This window comes from Pogona vitticeps, chromosome 6 (genome assembly GCF_051106095.1).
Source record: "Pogona vitticeps strain Pit_001003342236 chromosome 6, PviZW2.1, whole genome shotgun sequence".
NCBI classification, from domain to species: domain Eukaryota; kingdom Metazoa; phylum Chordata; class Lepidosauria; order Squamata; family Agamidae; genus Pogona; species Pogona vitticeps.
In genome coordinates, this window is record NC_135788.1 from 120,466,152 (window position 1) to 120,482,463 (window position 16,312).

The following is a 16,312-nucleotide window of genomic DNA, read 5'->3' on the forward strand; positions in this document are numbered from 1 at the left end:
CAGCCCCCGCCGGGAAGGAGGAGCAGCAGCCGGGTCTCGCGAGAGGGAAGCCGGGGGTGCCATCTTGGCATGGGGCAGCCAGGGGGGAGGTGGGGCTTAAATTAAAAAATAAAATAAAATCCACCCCCCACCCCTTTGGGCTCGCCCGGACGGATGTCTGCCTGCCTGGCTTCGCCCTCGCCTGCAGAAGCGGGCCGGAGTTCGGCGGGTCGAGCCTCGGTCCCAAGCGCTTCTCCATTGCAGTCCTAGGGCAAGGGCCTCTGAGCATGGGCGAAGTGCATTTCCTACTTAGCGAGGAATCCCCGTCCGGGGTGCTTGGGTGGCCGACCAAGACCTTGTGCCGCCTGGGGGCGAAGAATAACAGCAAACACCCACCCACAAAGCGTTGCCTGTGGGAAAGCCTGCAGGGCAGAGGGGCATTGGTGATGGGGCATTTCCCACCACCCTGGAGAGAGCGGGGGCAAGGGGCAGGCGTGTTGGGGGAGATCATGACCCCTCTCCCCCCCCCCCCCGTTGGGCTTCTTGCCTCAGTTCTGCCTAAGGCCAGCATGGCAGCCAAAGGCAAAAAAGATTTTTTTTCCTCCCTAGAGAAAAAAGAGAGAGCTTTTTGGTGGCAACCTCAGATTCCTCAAAGCTGGATACTAGTTCAGTACCTGGGAAAGTTACCTTTTTGCACCACAAATCCCAGAATCCCCAATATCTCTTTCCCCCCACACCCCCAGGCCATCCTGGCTTTTAAAATCGAGGAAAAAAAGGCTTACAAAGTGTGTTGAGTCTTACACCCTATTTGCCACGCCAGCCAGAAACGCACCTTGGAAAAAGCTGCGTTTGCCCTTTTTTTTAAACTTGTGGCCCATTTTCTGCTCCCCCTTCAACCCTCCTCCTCTTGCAATGGGAACGTCAGGCCCGGGCTGGGGGTGGGTGCGTTGTGGCCAGCCTATGCAGAAAGTTAACGCCCGGAGGAGAGGAAAAAAAGGGGAGAATTGTCTCAACCTGCGTTTGGAACGCAAGGGTGGAAGAAGCATCCGCTTCACAGACACACCCCCGGGCATCAGGTGGAAGCTGCTCCATCCGGTTGTGCCCGCACAGGCAAGCCAGCTTCTGGCATGATGGCAGAGCCGGAGACGACTCAGCCGCCATCGGCCAGCTGGCCAGGGACTTCCCAGCTTCTCCCCAGTCTGGGGGGATTTAAGAACAGCCCAAGTGCCTCCAGCTACTGGAGCAAATGTGTGCTTCGGAGGAGGGGGGGTGTTTGAAGATCGCTGGGGAGGACTACAGATCCCAGCATCCCAACCTAGGGAGACCAAAACCCATGTTTCCTGGGGAGTTCTAATTCCCCCACCCATCACTCCCACCCTCCAAAACTCTGGTTGAATGCAAGAGTCTTTAAAGATCTAATGAATCCTCGAAGGCTTTCACAGCCAGGATCCAGTGGTTGCTGTGGGTTTTCCAGGCTGTCTGGCCGCGTTCTGTAGGTTTTTCTTCCTAACGTTTCGTCGGTCTCTGTGGCCAGCATCTTCAGAGGACAGGAGTCACAACTTTGTCTGTGCTCTGGTGCAGTTTGTTTGGATAGTTGAGTATTTATAGCTGTGGGATCAGCTTTTTGTCCTTTTCAGGAGATTGGGTGATTATGGTGATCAGGGTGTTTTTCCGTTTGTGGGTGTATTGTTGTGATGAGGGAGAGAGATGATCTGTCACTGTGGTTGATGGGTGTTGTTAGCTGGTCTTTTGTCTGCAGTGATCACTGTTCCTTGTGGCTGGGTAGAGTTTGTTGACCTTTTGCGGGCTGTATTTTTCAGTGCTGGGAGCCAGGCTTTGTTGAGTTTTAGACTTTCTTTTTTGTTGTTGTTGAAGCTCTGCTGGTGTTTGTGGATTTCAATGGCTTGCCTGTGCAGTCTAACATAATGATTGCTGGTGTTGTCCAGTACTTCAGTATTCTGAAATAGAATTTCATGTCCCCCTTGTTTTGGGGCATGTTCAGCAACTGCCGATTTTTCCGGTTGTTTTAGTCTGCAGTGTCTCTCACGTTCTTTGATTCTGGTGTGGATGCTTCGTTTTGTGGTTCCAATATATACCTGGCCACAACTGCATATACACCTGCTGTGGTGAGGGGGTCCCTTTTGTCCTTTGCTGACCATAACATTTGTTGTATTTTTGTGGTGGGCTTGAATACTGTTTGTAGGTTGTGCTTTTTCAAAAGTTTCCCCATGCAGTCTGTGACCCCTTTGATGTATGGCAGAAATACTTTATTCGTGGGTGGCCCACAAATAAACTCCCATAACAGCCACTCACAAATAAAGTGTGGCTATTACCCCAGAATTCACCAGTATGTCCCACTTTGCTTTCTTTGACACTAGGTGGCATCAGATTCCACATCATTGTCACTCCTGTGGTGTGTGTTTCTTACACTGGAAGAGACTTAACGGTATAGGAGCTTTCGAGATACAGTAAATGAGATATTTAAGGGCTGGCTTTACCAGTTCCACATCCCCAGGAATTCGAACCCAGGCCTCCTGAGTGCTAGTCTGTCATTCTGTTCTCCACCCTGGGCATCAAATAATTTTGACGTATGATGAAACCTCTGAAGGAATATGACCGCCCAAAGGTCATGTCATCAAAAATAAAAAAATACTTGAAATAAAGAAATAAAACAAATAATCTACAGGTCTTGCAAATTCGAAGCCAAACCATGGCTTCCTTTACTGAGTCAATCCATTCTGTGTCCAGCATTCCTCTTTTCTGCTGCTTTCAACCTTTCCCAGCATTATTGTCTTGTCTAAGGAATTGTATCTTCCCACGATATACCTACCTAAAGTGTGATAGCCTCTGTTTTGTCGTTTTTGCCTTTAGAGAGAGTTCACGCCTTTGGTCTAACAGCCACCTACCTACTTGTCATTCTGATGGTCGATGGTATCCATCAAGCCCTTTTCCAAGGAGATTAGAGAAGAAGATGATAAAAGAAGATGATGGAAGAAGGATATATTTTGACTATCTCAGTCTGTGTTTTGTTTCCCACATTTGTCTGCATGTTTTTTGTTAGTTTTGTATATGTGTGTCTGTGTGTTCAATCATGGTATTTGTAATGTCACATTTTGAGCCCTGTTTATTTGCCAACCTGTCACGGGGAATGTAGATATCCTGGCATCAGTTGTGCCGGTGAACTCAGGAGGCGCAGTCCCCCTCCCCCTGTTGTTTCTTGGCTCCAAAATGGCTGTTTTAAGATTCTCAGCAGAGTAATCTTGGGCGGGCTGGCGTTTCCCCCCTACCCTTGTTGCATCAGTGGGCGTTCAGTGCTGGCATTTATAACATCAGATGTCTATTCATTTATTTGCGCGGAGCCCAGGGGTTGGAAAATGTACCCTTTGGGGATACAGCTCCCAGGACCGGTGGCCAACAGAAGGGGTGATCTTTCTGCCTGGTGGATCCTGGGGACGCGGAGTCCAGAAAACAAGTAACTTTCCCCAGTTCATTGGGCACAGAGCCCACGCTCTCGATTGAGGTTCCATTGAAGCCACTGGGAAAGATGCGGCTGAAAAAGGCATGGGTTTCTCCCTGAGATCAGCCCCCCAGGTCACCGCTTGGTCTTCTCTCGGCTCCCTCTGTAACGAACGGGTGGGTGTGTCGGACATTTTTATGATGTCCCAGCCGGTCGTTAAATGACCTCTCGCTGCCAGGCTGTGTGGCCGCTTGGCAGCTGTTGTGTTGGCGGATCCTCCAGGCCCATGAGCTCATTGGTGGCAGATCAGAAACTCCACCCTACCTTGGGACCCACGCCCTCAGACCAGGCGGTTTATTTAAGCCTCCTCTTCTCTTCTTAAGCCTTTGGCCTGGATTCCAAAGTACAATCACAACCTGAAATGCTGCTTTTTTTTTTTGCAAAAAAAATATATGATGCCATCAATTGTTTCATATCTCTCGTCAGCAATTTGCTCTCCCGTCTCCACCCAAAGGCCTGGCAAAGTGCTGAGACAGGAGAGAATGATCCAGCTGCTGTTGTATCTTGCTGTGCAGCTTGGGATAAAATCCAGCTTTTTGGACCTCATGTCTCATCATGTCAAGGAGTTCAATTCCCCTCTGTGCCTCGCAAGAGTCCGCCTGTGTGGCCTTGGGAAAACTGCATGGTCGTCTCAGAGCACCCTCCCCCCCAAGGAGGTAATGACAAATCACTTTTGAGTTCTTTATAATTACTTACGGGTTGGTTGGTTGGTGGGTTGGTGAGTGGGTTGAGTTGGTGGGTTGATTATACCACTCATCAAGCCTAAGGCCACTCTGGGTAGTTCATAACTGACAGAGTTGCAGTATTACCAGGATGCACCAGGTGGCGCTAACCAAAAGAACTTCCCTGAGAGATGAAGACGCCAAGCAATAAAGCAGTGTTGATAGCAGAATAGTTGTATTATTTACAGGATATATACATACATGTACAGCTTAGTCCTTGTTTCCAGTCCCGAAGTCATACACAGCAGTTTCCACAAAGTTCAATGCATAAATCATAGTCAAAGTCCTTGTAAATTAGTTCAGCAGTCATATACAGTGGGGTCTTGACTTGAGAACTTAATCCGTATTGGAAAGCGGTTCTCAAGTCGAAAAGTCTGTAAGTCAAGTCTCCATTGACCTACAGTGCATTGAAAACCAATTAATCCCGTAACAGGCCATTTTTGTTCCATTTTGGTTTTTTTCTGGTCTGTAAGTCAAATCTCAGTCTGCAAGTCAAACCTAAATTTTGCAGCCAGAGAAGTCTGTAACTCAAAAGGTCTGTAAGTCAAGCCGTCTGTAAGTCAAGGGTCCACTATACCATATGTTCAGTCCAGTAGCCAGAGTTCCTCTCCCAACATACAGCACAAAGACACGGCTTCTTCCAGGATACTCCAGCACAGCAACACCAACCCACACCACCACAGAATGTGTGTGTTAGGTCTGCTAGCTTTATCCCAGGGTTAGCCAATCCTGGGATTGCTCTCAGCTGTTACAATTTACTCAGCTGGATAAATTCTAGCTTTGCTTGTTTCTTTAGTAATGATCCTTACAAATACTTATTGCATAGTACAAAACTGTATTTAACAATTCCTCCAGGTTTCTCCCAAACCTGTCAATAACAGTCAAACAATTAAAAGGTCGCTACAAATATAGAATACATCCAACATAAGAAAGATCATAAAATATAATAGCAATTAAAACAACGACACATTAGCACATTAACACATTACACACAGAGAGAGAGATTGAAAGAGTCTCCATACATTGGAATCAACTTGACCACATGTAATTATTATTGTACAACGTACAAGTCCATTTCTAATCCTTATGGACTAGAAAAAAGAAAAGAAAGGAACTCATTTTTCTCGTGTGCTTGCAATACTAAAAGGAGATGGGAAAGTGTAAACCCAATGGTAAGCCAGAAAAGTAGACCAACTGACTCAATGGAAAAATCTGTGGTTCTTTCCGATGTCTGGTCTAGTTTGGCTTACAGTTGGAATTGGGGCCAACTGAATGGTCACCTTGACTTATCTCGTCTTAGGGGACTGAGGCTCACCAGCCGCTGAGTCCATGAGACCATGAATGGGAAAGGCGAAAAGGAAATGAAGGCACCGCAGCTGTAAGATTAGCTTTGTTTGCTCTGCCTTTGATGCAATCTGCCGTGCATCAAATTGATTTCTTTATTCTGCCTCAACGCTTTTATGGAACTGTACCAAAGCGATTGTTCCAAAGGCCCAGAACTTTTGGTCCTGAGCTGGTGAGCTAACAACCCTGACTTTTAGATTGTTTGGTTAATGAGTAACTGAGCAATATGCTGGACATAGACATATTTCATTATTGCTATTTTTTTCTTAAAGGACAACTCCCCAAAGATTTCAGGCAGCTTTCTTTACAAGTCCCAGAACCCCATCATTATCTGCCATGCTCCTTTTGGAGTCTGTGAGTATGTATGGGAAATGTAGTCCATGCTAATTGGTTGGGGTGGGGGTGATTTAGGGTGGCATCTTAAGCAAATGGCTAAAGACCCAGTTATTTTGGCAGGCATTTCAAAAATATCCCGTTTCCGGAGATTACCTAAACTGCAGCTACAGCTGAAATACTCTCAAATCACCAGCAATTTAAATGTTTAGCTGTTTTTTTAACTGTTGAAGTATGTATTTGAATGGTTTATTATTTCTGTTGTCTGAGTTATAGATGTGTCGTTTGATGATTTATGTTTTTATAATTGATTTTAATTGTTGTTTTTACCCCCTAGGTTGTGTCAGCCGTCCAGAGAGGCCTTCGGCTAGACGGCAGAATAGAGATCAAATCAATCAATCAATAATAATCCAGAAAAGGAGCTTTTCCAAGCTCTGAGTACAGGTGTTGAACTTCTTGAAGGGGTCAATCAGAAGGATGTCAACCAGGACATTTCCAATCTTATAAAAGGATAAAGTTCCTCCATGTAGGTCGCTGGGACTTGAGGTGGCTGTTCGCTCTCACCCTACTAACAGATCCTTAGCCAAACAAGCCTCTGGTCGTGGGGAGAAGGAAAGGAGTGTTTCCTGAACGCTGGGTGACCTTTTTTCTCTCGTTCTGCAACCCGCCTGGACATGATCCAATAAAAGAATCCCAGTCACGTGGGAGCTCGGAAACTATAAAAGATATCTACCTCCAGAGCCTAGGTGAGGTTCGGAGACACTCATCCTCTTGGAAACATGGAGTGTGCCATCCGAGAAGCCACCAGCGAAGACTGCGAATGTTTGATGAGCTTAATAAAGGTGAGTCCACCCCCCAGCCGGCACCTAGAACGCTGAATTGACTCCACTTTCGTGGTCCTCTGCTTTGAGCATCCCTCCACGTTCCATCCTTGCTCCGGCCTCTGGTTCCATCCCCTCCCTTCTCTCTCTTTCCTGGTGAAGGAAGATGCACTCTGCCCCTGCTCAGGGGAGCTCCAGCCTCTTGATTCTCACATCTGGCATTAGGTATGCAAGTAAGAGAACCTTTTCCCGCCAGCGCATGCGCCAGCTGGGAGAGTGATGGTTTTTAATGTGGGATTAACAGGGTGGTGCAGGAGAGTTCTGGTTGACCTTAAATGAAGGGAGCGCGTCATCCGTAGATCTCTCGCTTCCAAAGGCGGAAGGCCCCTGTTTGTTCCCACCATGGCCTGTAAAGAGGGAAAGGGTGACAGACGCCCTTCGTTGCCCCCAAACCTTGGGGGGGCTCTGCAAAAGCTCCTTTCTTGGCTTCTACGTTCCAGGAGCCACACTAGCTCAGAGATTTTGGGAGAGCGATCGTTTCGAAAAGGTCACTTTCCCAAGCTTTGGGGAAGACGGTCACCAGATGTTGTGTCTTGTCTGTTCTGCCCTCCCTCCAGGAAATTGCTGATTATCATCACTTGGGAGGCGAGGTAACAATCAATTCAGAAGGTAAGGTGTTCTGTGTTTGGTTCTGTTTGGTGACCCACTCCCTCCCCGCCCAAATGTACACCCCCATTTTTACGTCAAGCACATGTAGGCCTTTGTCTGCTCTCGGGGCTGCGAAAGTTGGTTGAATTTCCAATCGTGCCCTGAATCCGGAAGCCGTTGGCGTTGCTTGTCTCTGGCTTGGCCAGCTGCTGCCCCGGAATACGCAGGGCCTGTAGCACCAGCTTCCTAGGTCCTTGGTTTTCACCCCACAAACTGGGACCCCACCTGAAAATCTAGTCTCCCTCATTTAGCCTCACACAGACTTGTTTCTCTCCCCCTTCACGTCCCCTGCAAACACCGTCAGGAGCCCAAAACAAAGCTTCTTTCTTTTCCCTGGGACATGAATCTTCCGCTTGTTCTATTCTGACCGCGTCTCTCCAACTCCAGTTTTAAAAGCAGACGGCTTTGGCAAGAACCCGTTCTACAAATGCATCCTGGCAGAGAGACCCGTGAGGAACGGATGCCAGCAAGGTAACCCCTTCCTCACACACACACATCCGATGCTTTCCCACAGCCCTCTGAGAATGACTGTGAGAATTATTCTTAGCCAGAGTTTAAAAACAGTGAGGTGTTGGGTTTTTTTTTGGGGGGGGGACTACAACTCCCAGGATCCCCCAGCCAGCTAGTCTTGGGAGTTGTAGTCCCAAAGAAGGACACACTTCCAAGCTTTGTTCTAGATTACAAAATATGGGGGGGCATCGTTCCTTTGGCAGTTGTCAAGCCACGGATTTGGATATGTAATCAGAGAGTCTGCAGGATAAACATAAATGTACGATTTAATTAAAGGGGTGGGGAGGACCCACAGTGCATGGACTGTCTTCTTCACCCTTAGTCAATGTCAGAAAAGTGTCAGAAGAGTCCAGCAGGAACTCATGAAAGCCGAGACGGGCTTTACACCTGACATTCTTTCAGCTCTAAGAGTCTCCTCAGAACTGGGAAACCTTAGATTTGGGACTATAACTCCAGAATCCCCCAACCAAGATGGCTTGTGGCTGGGGATGGTGGGTGTTGTAGTATGAGAAGGAAGCATTTCCCATCTCCACTCTGCTCTGCTTTTCCTTTCCTGCACGCTGCTGTAAACTTTATCACAGCTCGAATTGTATATTACATCAGAGTACAAAGTGGACAGACCTTGCAAATAACTAGTTAGAAGCAAAACAATTGACTGTAACTGGTTACTTCGGGGGGGTGTGACAAAAGGGCAATGAAATTGTATTTCTAGATTAATACTGTACAACATTCACTGCATAGATTCTTTTGGTGTAACAACTCATGTTTCCTAGTTACTTTTGAAAGTGACTTGTAAGAACATTCTTAGGTATATCTTGGCAGGATTTTTAAAAAATGCCAGTATCTTATCAGTCCTAATTGCCAAAGGAATTCTTGTTTTATTTCATCTTTGTTGTTGTTGTTTAGTCATTAAGTTGTGTCTGACTCTTTGTGACCCCATGGACCAGAGCACGCCAGGCCCTCCCGGAGTTGGGTCAAATTCATGTTGGTTGCTGCAATGACTCTGTCCATCCATCTCATCCTCTGTCGTCCCCTTCTCCTCTTGCCTTCACACTTTCCCAACATCAGGGCCTTTTCCAGGGAGTCTTCTCTTCTCATGAGATGGCCAAAGTATGGGAGCCTCAGCTTCAGGATCTGTCCTTCCAAGGTTTTGATTTCCTTTAGAATGGATAAATTTGTTCTCCTCACAGTCCAGGGGACTCTCAAGAGCCTCCTCCAGCACCACAATTCAAAAGCATCCATTCTTCGGTGGTCAGCCTTCTTTAAGGTCCAGCTCTTGCTTCCATACATTGCTGCTGGAAAAACCGTAACTTTGACTATGCGGACCTTTGTCGGCAAGGTGATGTCTCTGCTTTTTACGATGTCGAGGTTTGCCATTGCTTTCCTCCCAAGAAGCAGGTGTCTTTTAATTTTGTTGCTGCTGTCACCATCTGTAGTGATCATGGAGCCCAAGAAAGTAAAATCTGTCACAAAAGATTCCTTTAATATCTCCAATTTTCTTGAACAGATCTCTGTTTTTTCCCTTTTTATTATTTTCCTCTGTTTCTTTGAACTGTTCATTTAAGAAGGCCCTCTTGTCTCTCCTTGCTATTTTTTGGATGTCTGCATTCCATTTTCTGTAACTTCCCCTAACTCCCTTGCATTTTGTTTCCCTTCTCCTCTGCTATTTGTAAGGCCTCACTGGACAGCCACTTTGCTTTCTTGAATTTCCTTTCATTTGCGATGGTTTTAGTTGCTGCCTCCTGGACAATGTTACGAGCCTCTATCCAAAGTTCTTCAGGCACTCTGTCCACCAAATCCAGTTCCTTAAATCTGTTCTTCACTTCCACTGTGTATTCATAAGGGATTTGGTTTAGATTATACCTGACTAGCCCAGTGGTTTTTCCTACTCTCTTCAGTTTAAGCTTGAATTTTGCTATGAGAAGCTGGTGATCAGAACCACAACCAGCTCCAGGTCTTGTTTTTGCTGACTGTATAGAGCTTCTCCATCTTTGGCTGCAGAGAATATAGTCAATCTGATTTCGATGTTGCCCATCTGGTGATGTCCATGTGTAGAGTCGCCTCTTGTATTGTTGGAAAAGAGTGTTTCTGATGACCAGCTTGTTCTCTTGACAAAACTCTATTAGCTTTTACCTTGCTTCATTTTGAACTCCAAGGGCAAACTTTCCTGTTGTTCCTTTTATCTCTTGACTCCTTACTTTAGCATTCCAGTCACCTATAATGAGAAGAACATCTTTCTTTGGTGTCAGTTCTAGAAGGTGTTGTAAGTCTTCATAGACTTGGTCAATTTCCGCCTCTTCAGCATCGGTGGTTGGTGCATAAACTGTGATGTTGAAAGGTCTGCCTTGGATTTATATTTAAATCATTCTATCATTTTTGAGATTGTATCCCAGTATAGCTTTTCCTACTCTTTTGTTGACTATCAGGGCTACTCCATTTCTTCTACGGGATTCTTGCCCACGATAGTAGATATGATAATCATCTGAATTAAATTCGCCCATTCCCATCCATTTTAGTTCACTGATGCCCAGAATGTCAATGTTCATTGTTGCCATCTCCTGTTTGACCACATCCAGCTTCCCAAGGTTCCTATGCAGTATTTTTCTTTGCAGCCTCAGACTTTCCTTTCACTTCCAGGCACGTCCACAGCTGAGCGTCCTTTCGGCTTTGGCCCAACCACTTCATTAGCTCTGGAGCTACTTGTGCTTGTCCTCTGCTCTTCCTCTGTAGCATGCTGGACACCTTCTGACCCAAGGGGCTCATCTTCCAGCATCCTAACTTTTAGCCTTTTGTTTCTGTCCATTGGGTTTTCTTGGCAAAGCTACTGAAGTGGTTTGCCAATTCGTGCTCCAGGTGGATCGCATTTAGTCAGAACTCTTCACTAGGACCTGTCCATCTTGGGTGTCCCTGTACGGGCATAGCCCATAGCTTCTCTGAATGACTCAAGCCCCTTCGCCACAACAAGGCAGCCATCCATGAAGGGGTATTATTATTAATCACTTTAAAAGAATATGAATCACTTAAAAAGAAAAAAGAAACTTTCTTAGCCTTGAGCTATCACCTGTTCCAAAATGTGAAGAGGCCCTGTGTTTTGTCCCCTAACACAGCCCATGTTATCGGCCACGCTCTGTTCTTTTTCGGATACAGCGTCAATCATGGAAGGATCGTCTACCTTGAAAATCTGTACGTGGTGTCTGAATTCAGAGGTATGTGAGGGCATCCATTGAAGGGGGTGGAATATGTGGTCATGGGACACCAACTGCCCAGGCAGAGGTGTGCCATGGAAGGGAGGGAGGATTAAAGAAAGAAAGAAAGAAAGAAAGAAAGAAAGAAAGAAAGAAAGAAAGAAAGAAAGAAAGAAAGAAAGAAAGAAAGAAAGAAAAAGAAGGAAGGAAGGAAGGAAGGAAGGAAGGAAGGAAGGAAGGAAGGAAGGAAGGAAGGAAGGAAGAAAGGAAGAAAGGAAGGAAGGAAGGAAGGAAGGAAGGAGAATCAGAACAAAAGAGTTTTTAAGCTCCTGATTCAGGAAGGAGAAAGATGTTAAAAACAGCTAGCTTCTCAGACTCTGAACCTGGAAGAAAATGTCTGCAATATGAGCAAAAAAACAAAGAAAAGAAAGTAATCATAAAACGCTTATCTGTGTAATAAAACTTGCCTAACTGCTGATAATAAAAAGTACTTTAGGAGAAAAAAAAAAACACAGACTGAAGCTACAACACAGCTATAAGTAAAGCGGGAGCAACTCTCGTAATGCCAGGGGCATATTTCACCAAGATCCTATTTTCCTACTTTTAAGTAGGTAAAAGGCACTTGGGAGCCTTGAAGGGGCTGATTATTTCCGGCATAGCTTAATGCAACGAAGGAGTAAAGTTGCTGAAGACCTCTCATGGTTTTGCTTCCTTTTTCAGGAGCAATCCCGATCGGATTAAAGATCTTAACTCTCTTTTCTTTTATACTGTGATTTGAATAATTAATATTCATCATGATGTGCTGTCAAGTCAATTCTGACTTACGGCGACCCTTTCCGGGATTTTCCAAGTATAGAAGACTCGGAAGTAGTTTCCCCTTCCCTTCTACCGGCGGGGTGTGTGTGCTGGGACCACCGTGCAGTTTTTCTCCAAGGCCACCCAGGCTGGCTCTTCTCCCGGAAGGCACAGCGGAGAATCAAACTCCCAACCTCTGGATCTAAACCACTGAGTTCTCTAGTGGTTCAGATCTGCTGCTAATAGTAATAATAATGGGTAGGTGCCTGCTACTCTGCACAGTGATGCATTTGATCATAATTAGGCCAATGTTTCCATTCAAATGTTGGCAAATATTCTATGCATCCAGATTTATGAGGTTTTGTAAGCTGGAGGGGAAGTGGCTGGCTGATAGGATTCTATGTCATTCATTCAGTGGCTGAATGTGGAATCCCGGCGTGTCCTTAGGAATCGGATCTCGTTTGATCTTTTTGCACCTCTCAGGCCAGAATCCTATTAGCCCTTTACGCCGGAAAGCAGGCGAAATGGCCGTGATCACAGTGACAAATGGATGCTAATTAACAAAGCATTGACTGTCTCACCCTCTGTGCGGTCCATCGCAAGACGGGCAACGCAACCCGTAATATGGCTAGTCACATTCGTTAGCAGCAATTTGCTGCTGAGATTTACACAGTCTATAAAGCCCTAAACAGCTGGAGCCCAAGCTCTCTCGGAGACCGAGTCTCCCTTGATGAGCCTTGTATTGTTTTTTTAATTCTGTAAGACCCCTTGGGTTACTCTTCTGGGAGAAAGACGGGGTAAAAATATTTTAAATGCCTAAATTAATAAAATCACTTATGCGCATCGCTAAGGGGATCCTGGCCTTCTTGATTTCACTGCATTTTTCTCTCTCCCAGGTAAAGGGATCGGAAGACAGTTATTGAGCAAAGTGGCAGAGGTAAGTTATTTATTCCCGAAAGACAGGATGGCCTCGTTGCTCCTAACAGTAATAACAGGAGTTACGGCGCACAGATAGCAGCGACTGAACTCTGCAGGCGTCCATTTCAGAGACTTCCTGGGGGACCACCGTGGGAGGGCACGGTTGCATCCATGCGCTGCTTCTGGGCTCCATCCTAGAAGCAGAAGGATGTGTACCTTTGCTCGAACGCAGTCCAGCTCTTTGAAAGCTTTTGTGGATTGATTTCACCCTGGAGTAAAGGAGGCAGTTCGTTACTGAGTTTTGTTTTTGTTGTTTGTTTTTAAAAGAAAAAAAGCTGTTTTTTATAGAGATATGGAAACCCCAATCCGGTCGGGGTGTGCAATCAGTTTGCAGAACTTTCTGCAGCGAATTGGGGCGAATTAATGCCTGAGTGGGGTCCTCGGTTACAGGCTTAGCTCCGCAACTGGGGTAGACTTCAACCCGGGCACCTCACAAATTAGCCTCCATTAGCCAGTACTGCAGAAGCGTTACGTGAATATCAATAGGATCCTGCCCCAAATACTTTATTCTGATGTTTTTAGCCAGGCTCAATGTGCTTTCCAGCAGCTTGGGGGTGGGGGGAGAATTGTCGCTGTGTTGCTCTTGAACAGGTGATCTCTTTCCTCACCTGGTTTCTCTCTTCCTCCTCCTCCTCCTCCTGCAATGCAGATGGCCCTGGATGCCGGCTGTGTCGAGATAAAGTTTGTGACCATGGAGTGGAATGCCCGGGCCAAGGCTTTTTACACCCGCCTTGGGGCGCACGACACCACCGAGTCAGAGCAGTGGCATTGCATGGAGCTTGGGAGGGAGGGCTTGGAGAGGCTGGCGCAGAGCGAGAAGTCGCCTTGAGAGGATCTGTGGCAAGCGGTCCGTCGGATCCAGCCAGGAGGCAGAGAACCAGGGAAACAGCGTCGCTTGCTTTCTCTTCCAGTTTTCTTCCTTCCACCTTGTCTCTTACCCACACATCGAAAGGAATATTAAATATGTTTCTTAAATGGTAGTCTGATGTAGATTTTGAATTCATGCCTGGAGACTGTACTGGAATGGATGCAGTCGAATGGATTGAGGCTGAACCCGGACAAGACGGAGGTCTTGAGGGGGGGGCGGTCCCTCCATCAGCGGCATAGGTGACTCCCTTTCCTTTGGAGGGATGACCCTCACCGGAAGGAGAAAACTAGAAACCGGGCCTTCTTGGTGGTTGCCCCTCAGCTGTGGAACACCCTCCCTACTGAAATCCGGCTGGCACCCTTGCTGGATGTTTTCAAAAGCCAATTAAAAACATGGTTATTTAAAGAGGCCTTCCCCCCAGTCAATCAAGTAATTTCTTTTTCTTTTTCTTCTTTCTGAATTTTGCCATCTTGGAAACATGCTGGTTAGAATTAATTGTAATAATTGTATTATAGATGTTTATTTTAATGTGTTTTATGTAAGCCACCCCGAGTAGACGTAGTCTAGAGGGGCGGGGTAAAACTCGAATAAATAAATAATAAATAAATAAATAAATAAATTCTACAACCACCCCTGGACAAGCCGTGAGCAGCTCAAGTTCTAACCATTTTGTCTGAGAGTTTTGTAAAAATTCAGAGCATAACTTGGAAAAGTACAACTTTTTTGCAGTGCCTGGTGAGTACAAGTCGATTTTGCAGGTTGTGATATCTAAAGAGTGACTTCGCCCAGGCTCTGTACTAGAGATGGGCACGAACCGGTTCGTCCCCGTTCATCAAGGCGTCCGCACCGCTGGCTCAGTCAGCCCCTCGTCAGGCCCCGCCTCCATGATCTTCAACCGATCTGCCAATCCCGACAGCAGTTTCTCTGCCCCGCCCTTTTCTCTGACTGGCAGATCAGCCAAGGGGGTGTGGCAGAGAAGCCTGTGCTCTTGCTTGTGACTGGGAGATTAGCTGAGGAGGCGGGGGGAAAGCCAGCAAGGTGAGGGGCTGATTAGCTGAGGAGGCAGGGAAGGGGAGTGGCAGCACCCGTACTCCTACCTTTACGAACTGGGGCGAACTGAGACGAACCGGTTTGTGCCCATCTTTGTACCTATTAAATTTACCAGCCCTTGTTTTTCAGTCTCTGTATGGCCCTTACGAAGTAAGTGACTCTTTTGCCACCTTTTGGCTGGTTTTAAGTATATAACCAGTGAGGACTAGAGAGTTAACTGAATTTACACTTGCCCAGACAAGCACAGAAGTGACGGGAGGTGCTGCTGCCGAGGGACCTACTTTGATGTTCCCGATTACTATTTACGGACGTAGAGGCTAGGCCGTTAAGAAAACGGAGAGGAAAAAGTGTTGACTGATTCAAAACGTGTTGGAGGAGATTTTCGTAGATTCCGACAGCCAGAAAAGCAAATTTTGGGGGTGGATGAGTGGGGTGGGGGTGGGGGATCAAATCAAGCCGAAGCATTCCTTAGAAGCTAGAATGATGACTCAGGCGCGGGTGTTTTGGACTTAGTGTGAAAAGGCCAGCCTCGCTGGAAAAGGCAATAACGGCAGGAATCGAACTCGCAGCCTCTGCCGAAACCACTCCGCTACCCAGTTTTGATGGCACAGAGTGACAATGGAGTCCCCTCAGCTATTCAAAGATGATCACATATCTCCCTTTACATCATCTGTTCTTTGGGCCCGTGGTCCCGCCGCCATCTCGCCTCTGGATATTCTATCCAGTCCATCAGGGCCTTTTAACGAGTGACCCGGTCAAGCACTCAACTGCTGAAACAGCCGCTTTAAGGGCATTCAAGGACTCAGCTCACTTAAGGGCAGCCTCGCTTTCCGCACAGGACGAGAGGAAAGCTTTTTGGACTACAACTCCCAAAATCCCTAAGGGATTTTCCAATGCAATGCTTTTGCAGCCTCTTGTGACCGCACGGCGACCTTCCTTGGAGGCAGGCCGTGGCTCCCTGGGAAAGACAAGGATGCGGGGAAAGGTGAAAGGCAGCAGGAAAAGAGGAAGACTTGAATATGAGATGAACGGACTCCTTGAAGGAAGCCACAGGCTTGAGTTCACAAGCAGGCCTGTTTAGGACGGGACGTTTCGGAGGTCGCCTATTCATAGCGTGGCCATAAGTGGGAAGCGCCTTCGTGGCACGGAAGGACAGCAAACAACTCCATGAAGTTGCAAAACTCCAAAGATCGCTCCCCTGTGCCCACAGTTGAGTTTGCCTCCTGCAAGGCAGCTGTCAACAGGCATTGGCGTCTTCGGTGGCGTCTTGCGTGGGTGACTTTCTCTTTTCGTCTCTCCAGCTGTGCATTTCATTTCGTCACCCTCTCCCGACTTTGCCCTCCCCAAGAGTGTCAAGAGGGGCCTGAGGTTCCTCCAAACAGCTGGTGCAGTTGCCCCATTTTTAAAAAAACAACTTTGCTTGCCGTGTGGTTCCATTTTGGCTTGTTTTTTTGGGGGGGAAATCTGATTGTGAAATACTGTAATGTGACGGGGTGAGGTCT

At 46.8% G+C, this 16,312-nt stretch overlaps 1 protein-coding gene across 8 annotated transcripts; it reads left to right on the forward strand.

Moving 5' to 3' along the window:
- Positions 1 to 911: 911 nt before the first annotated feature.
- LOC110082371 (thialysine N-epsilon-acetyltransferase) lies at positions 912 to 14,165 on the forward strand. Of its 8 annotated transcripts, none has more exons than XM_078378208.1 (8): positions 912 to 4,152; positions 5,835 to 5,920; positions 6,233 to 6,737; positions 7,334 to 7,385; positions 7,812 to 7,895; positions 11,042 to 11,140; positions 12,811 to 12,851; positions 13,542 to 14,165. In XM_078378208.1, the coding sequence occupies exons 3-8, from the start codon at positions 6,675 to 6,677 to the stop codon at positions 13,719 to 13,721; spliced, it is 519 nt and encodes a 172-aa protein (XP_078234334.1). In that variant the 5' UTR covers positions 912 to 4,152; positions 5,835 to 5,920; positions 6,233 to 6,674; the 3' UTR covers positions 13,722 to 14,165. The 8 variants fall into 8 exon arrangements, with proteins under 8 accessions (XP_078234334.1, XP_078234333.1, XP_078234329.1 ...); XM_078378207.1 differs by having other exon boundaries at positions 5,835 to 5,916; XM_078378203.1 differs by lacking the exon at positions 912 to 4,152 and adding an exon at positions 4,797 to 5,734.
- The last annotated feature ends 2,147 nt before the right edge of the window (positions 14,166 to 16,312 follow it).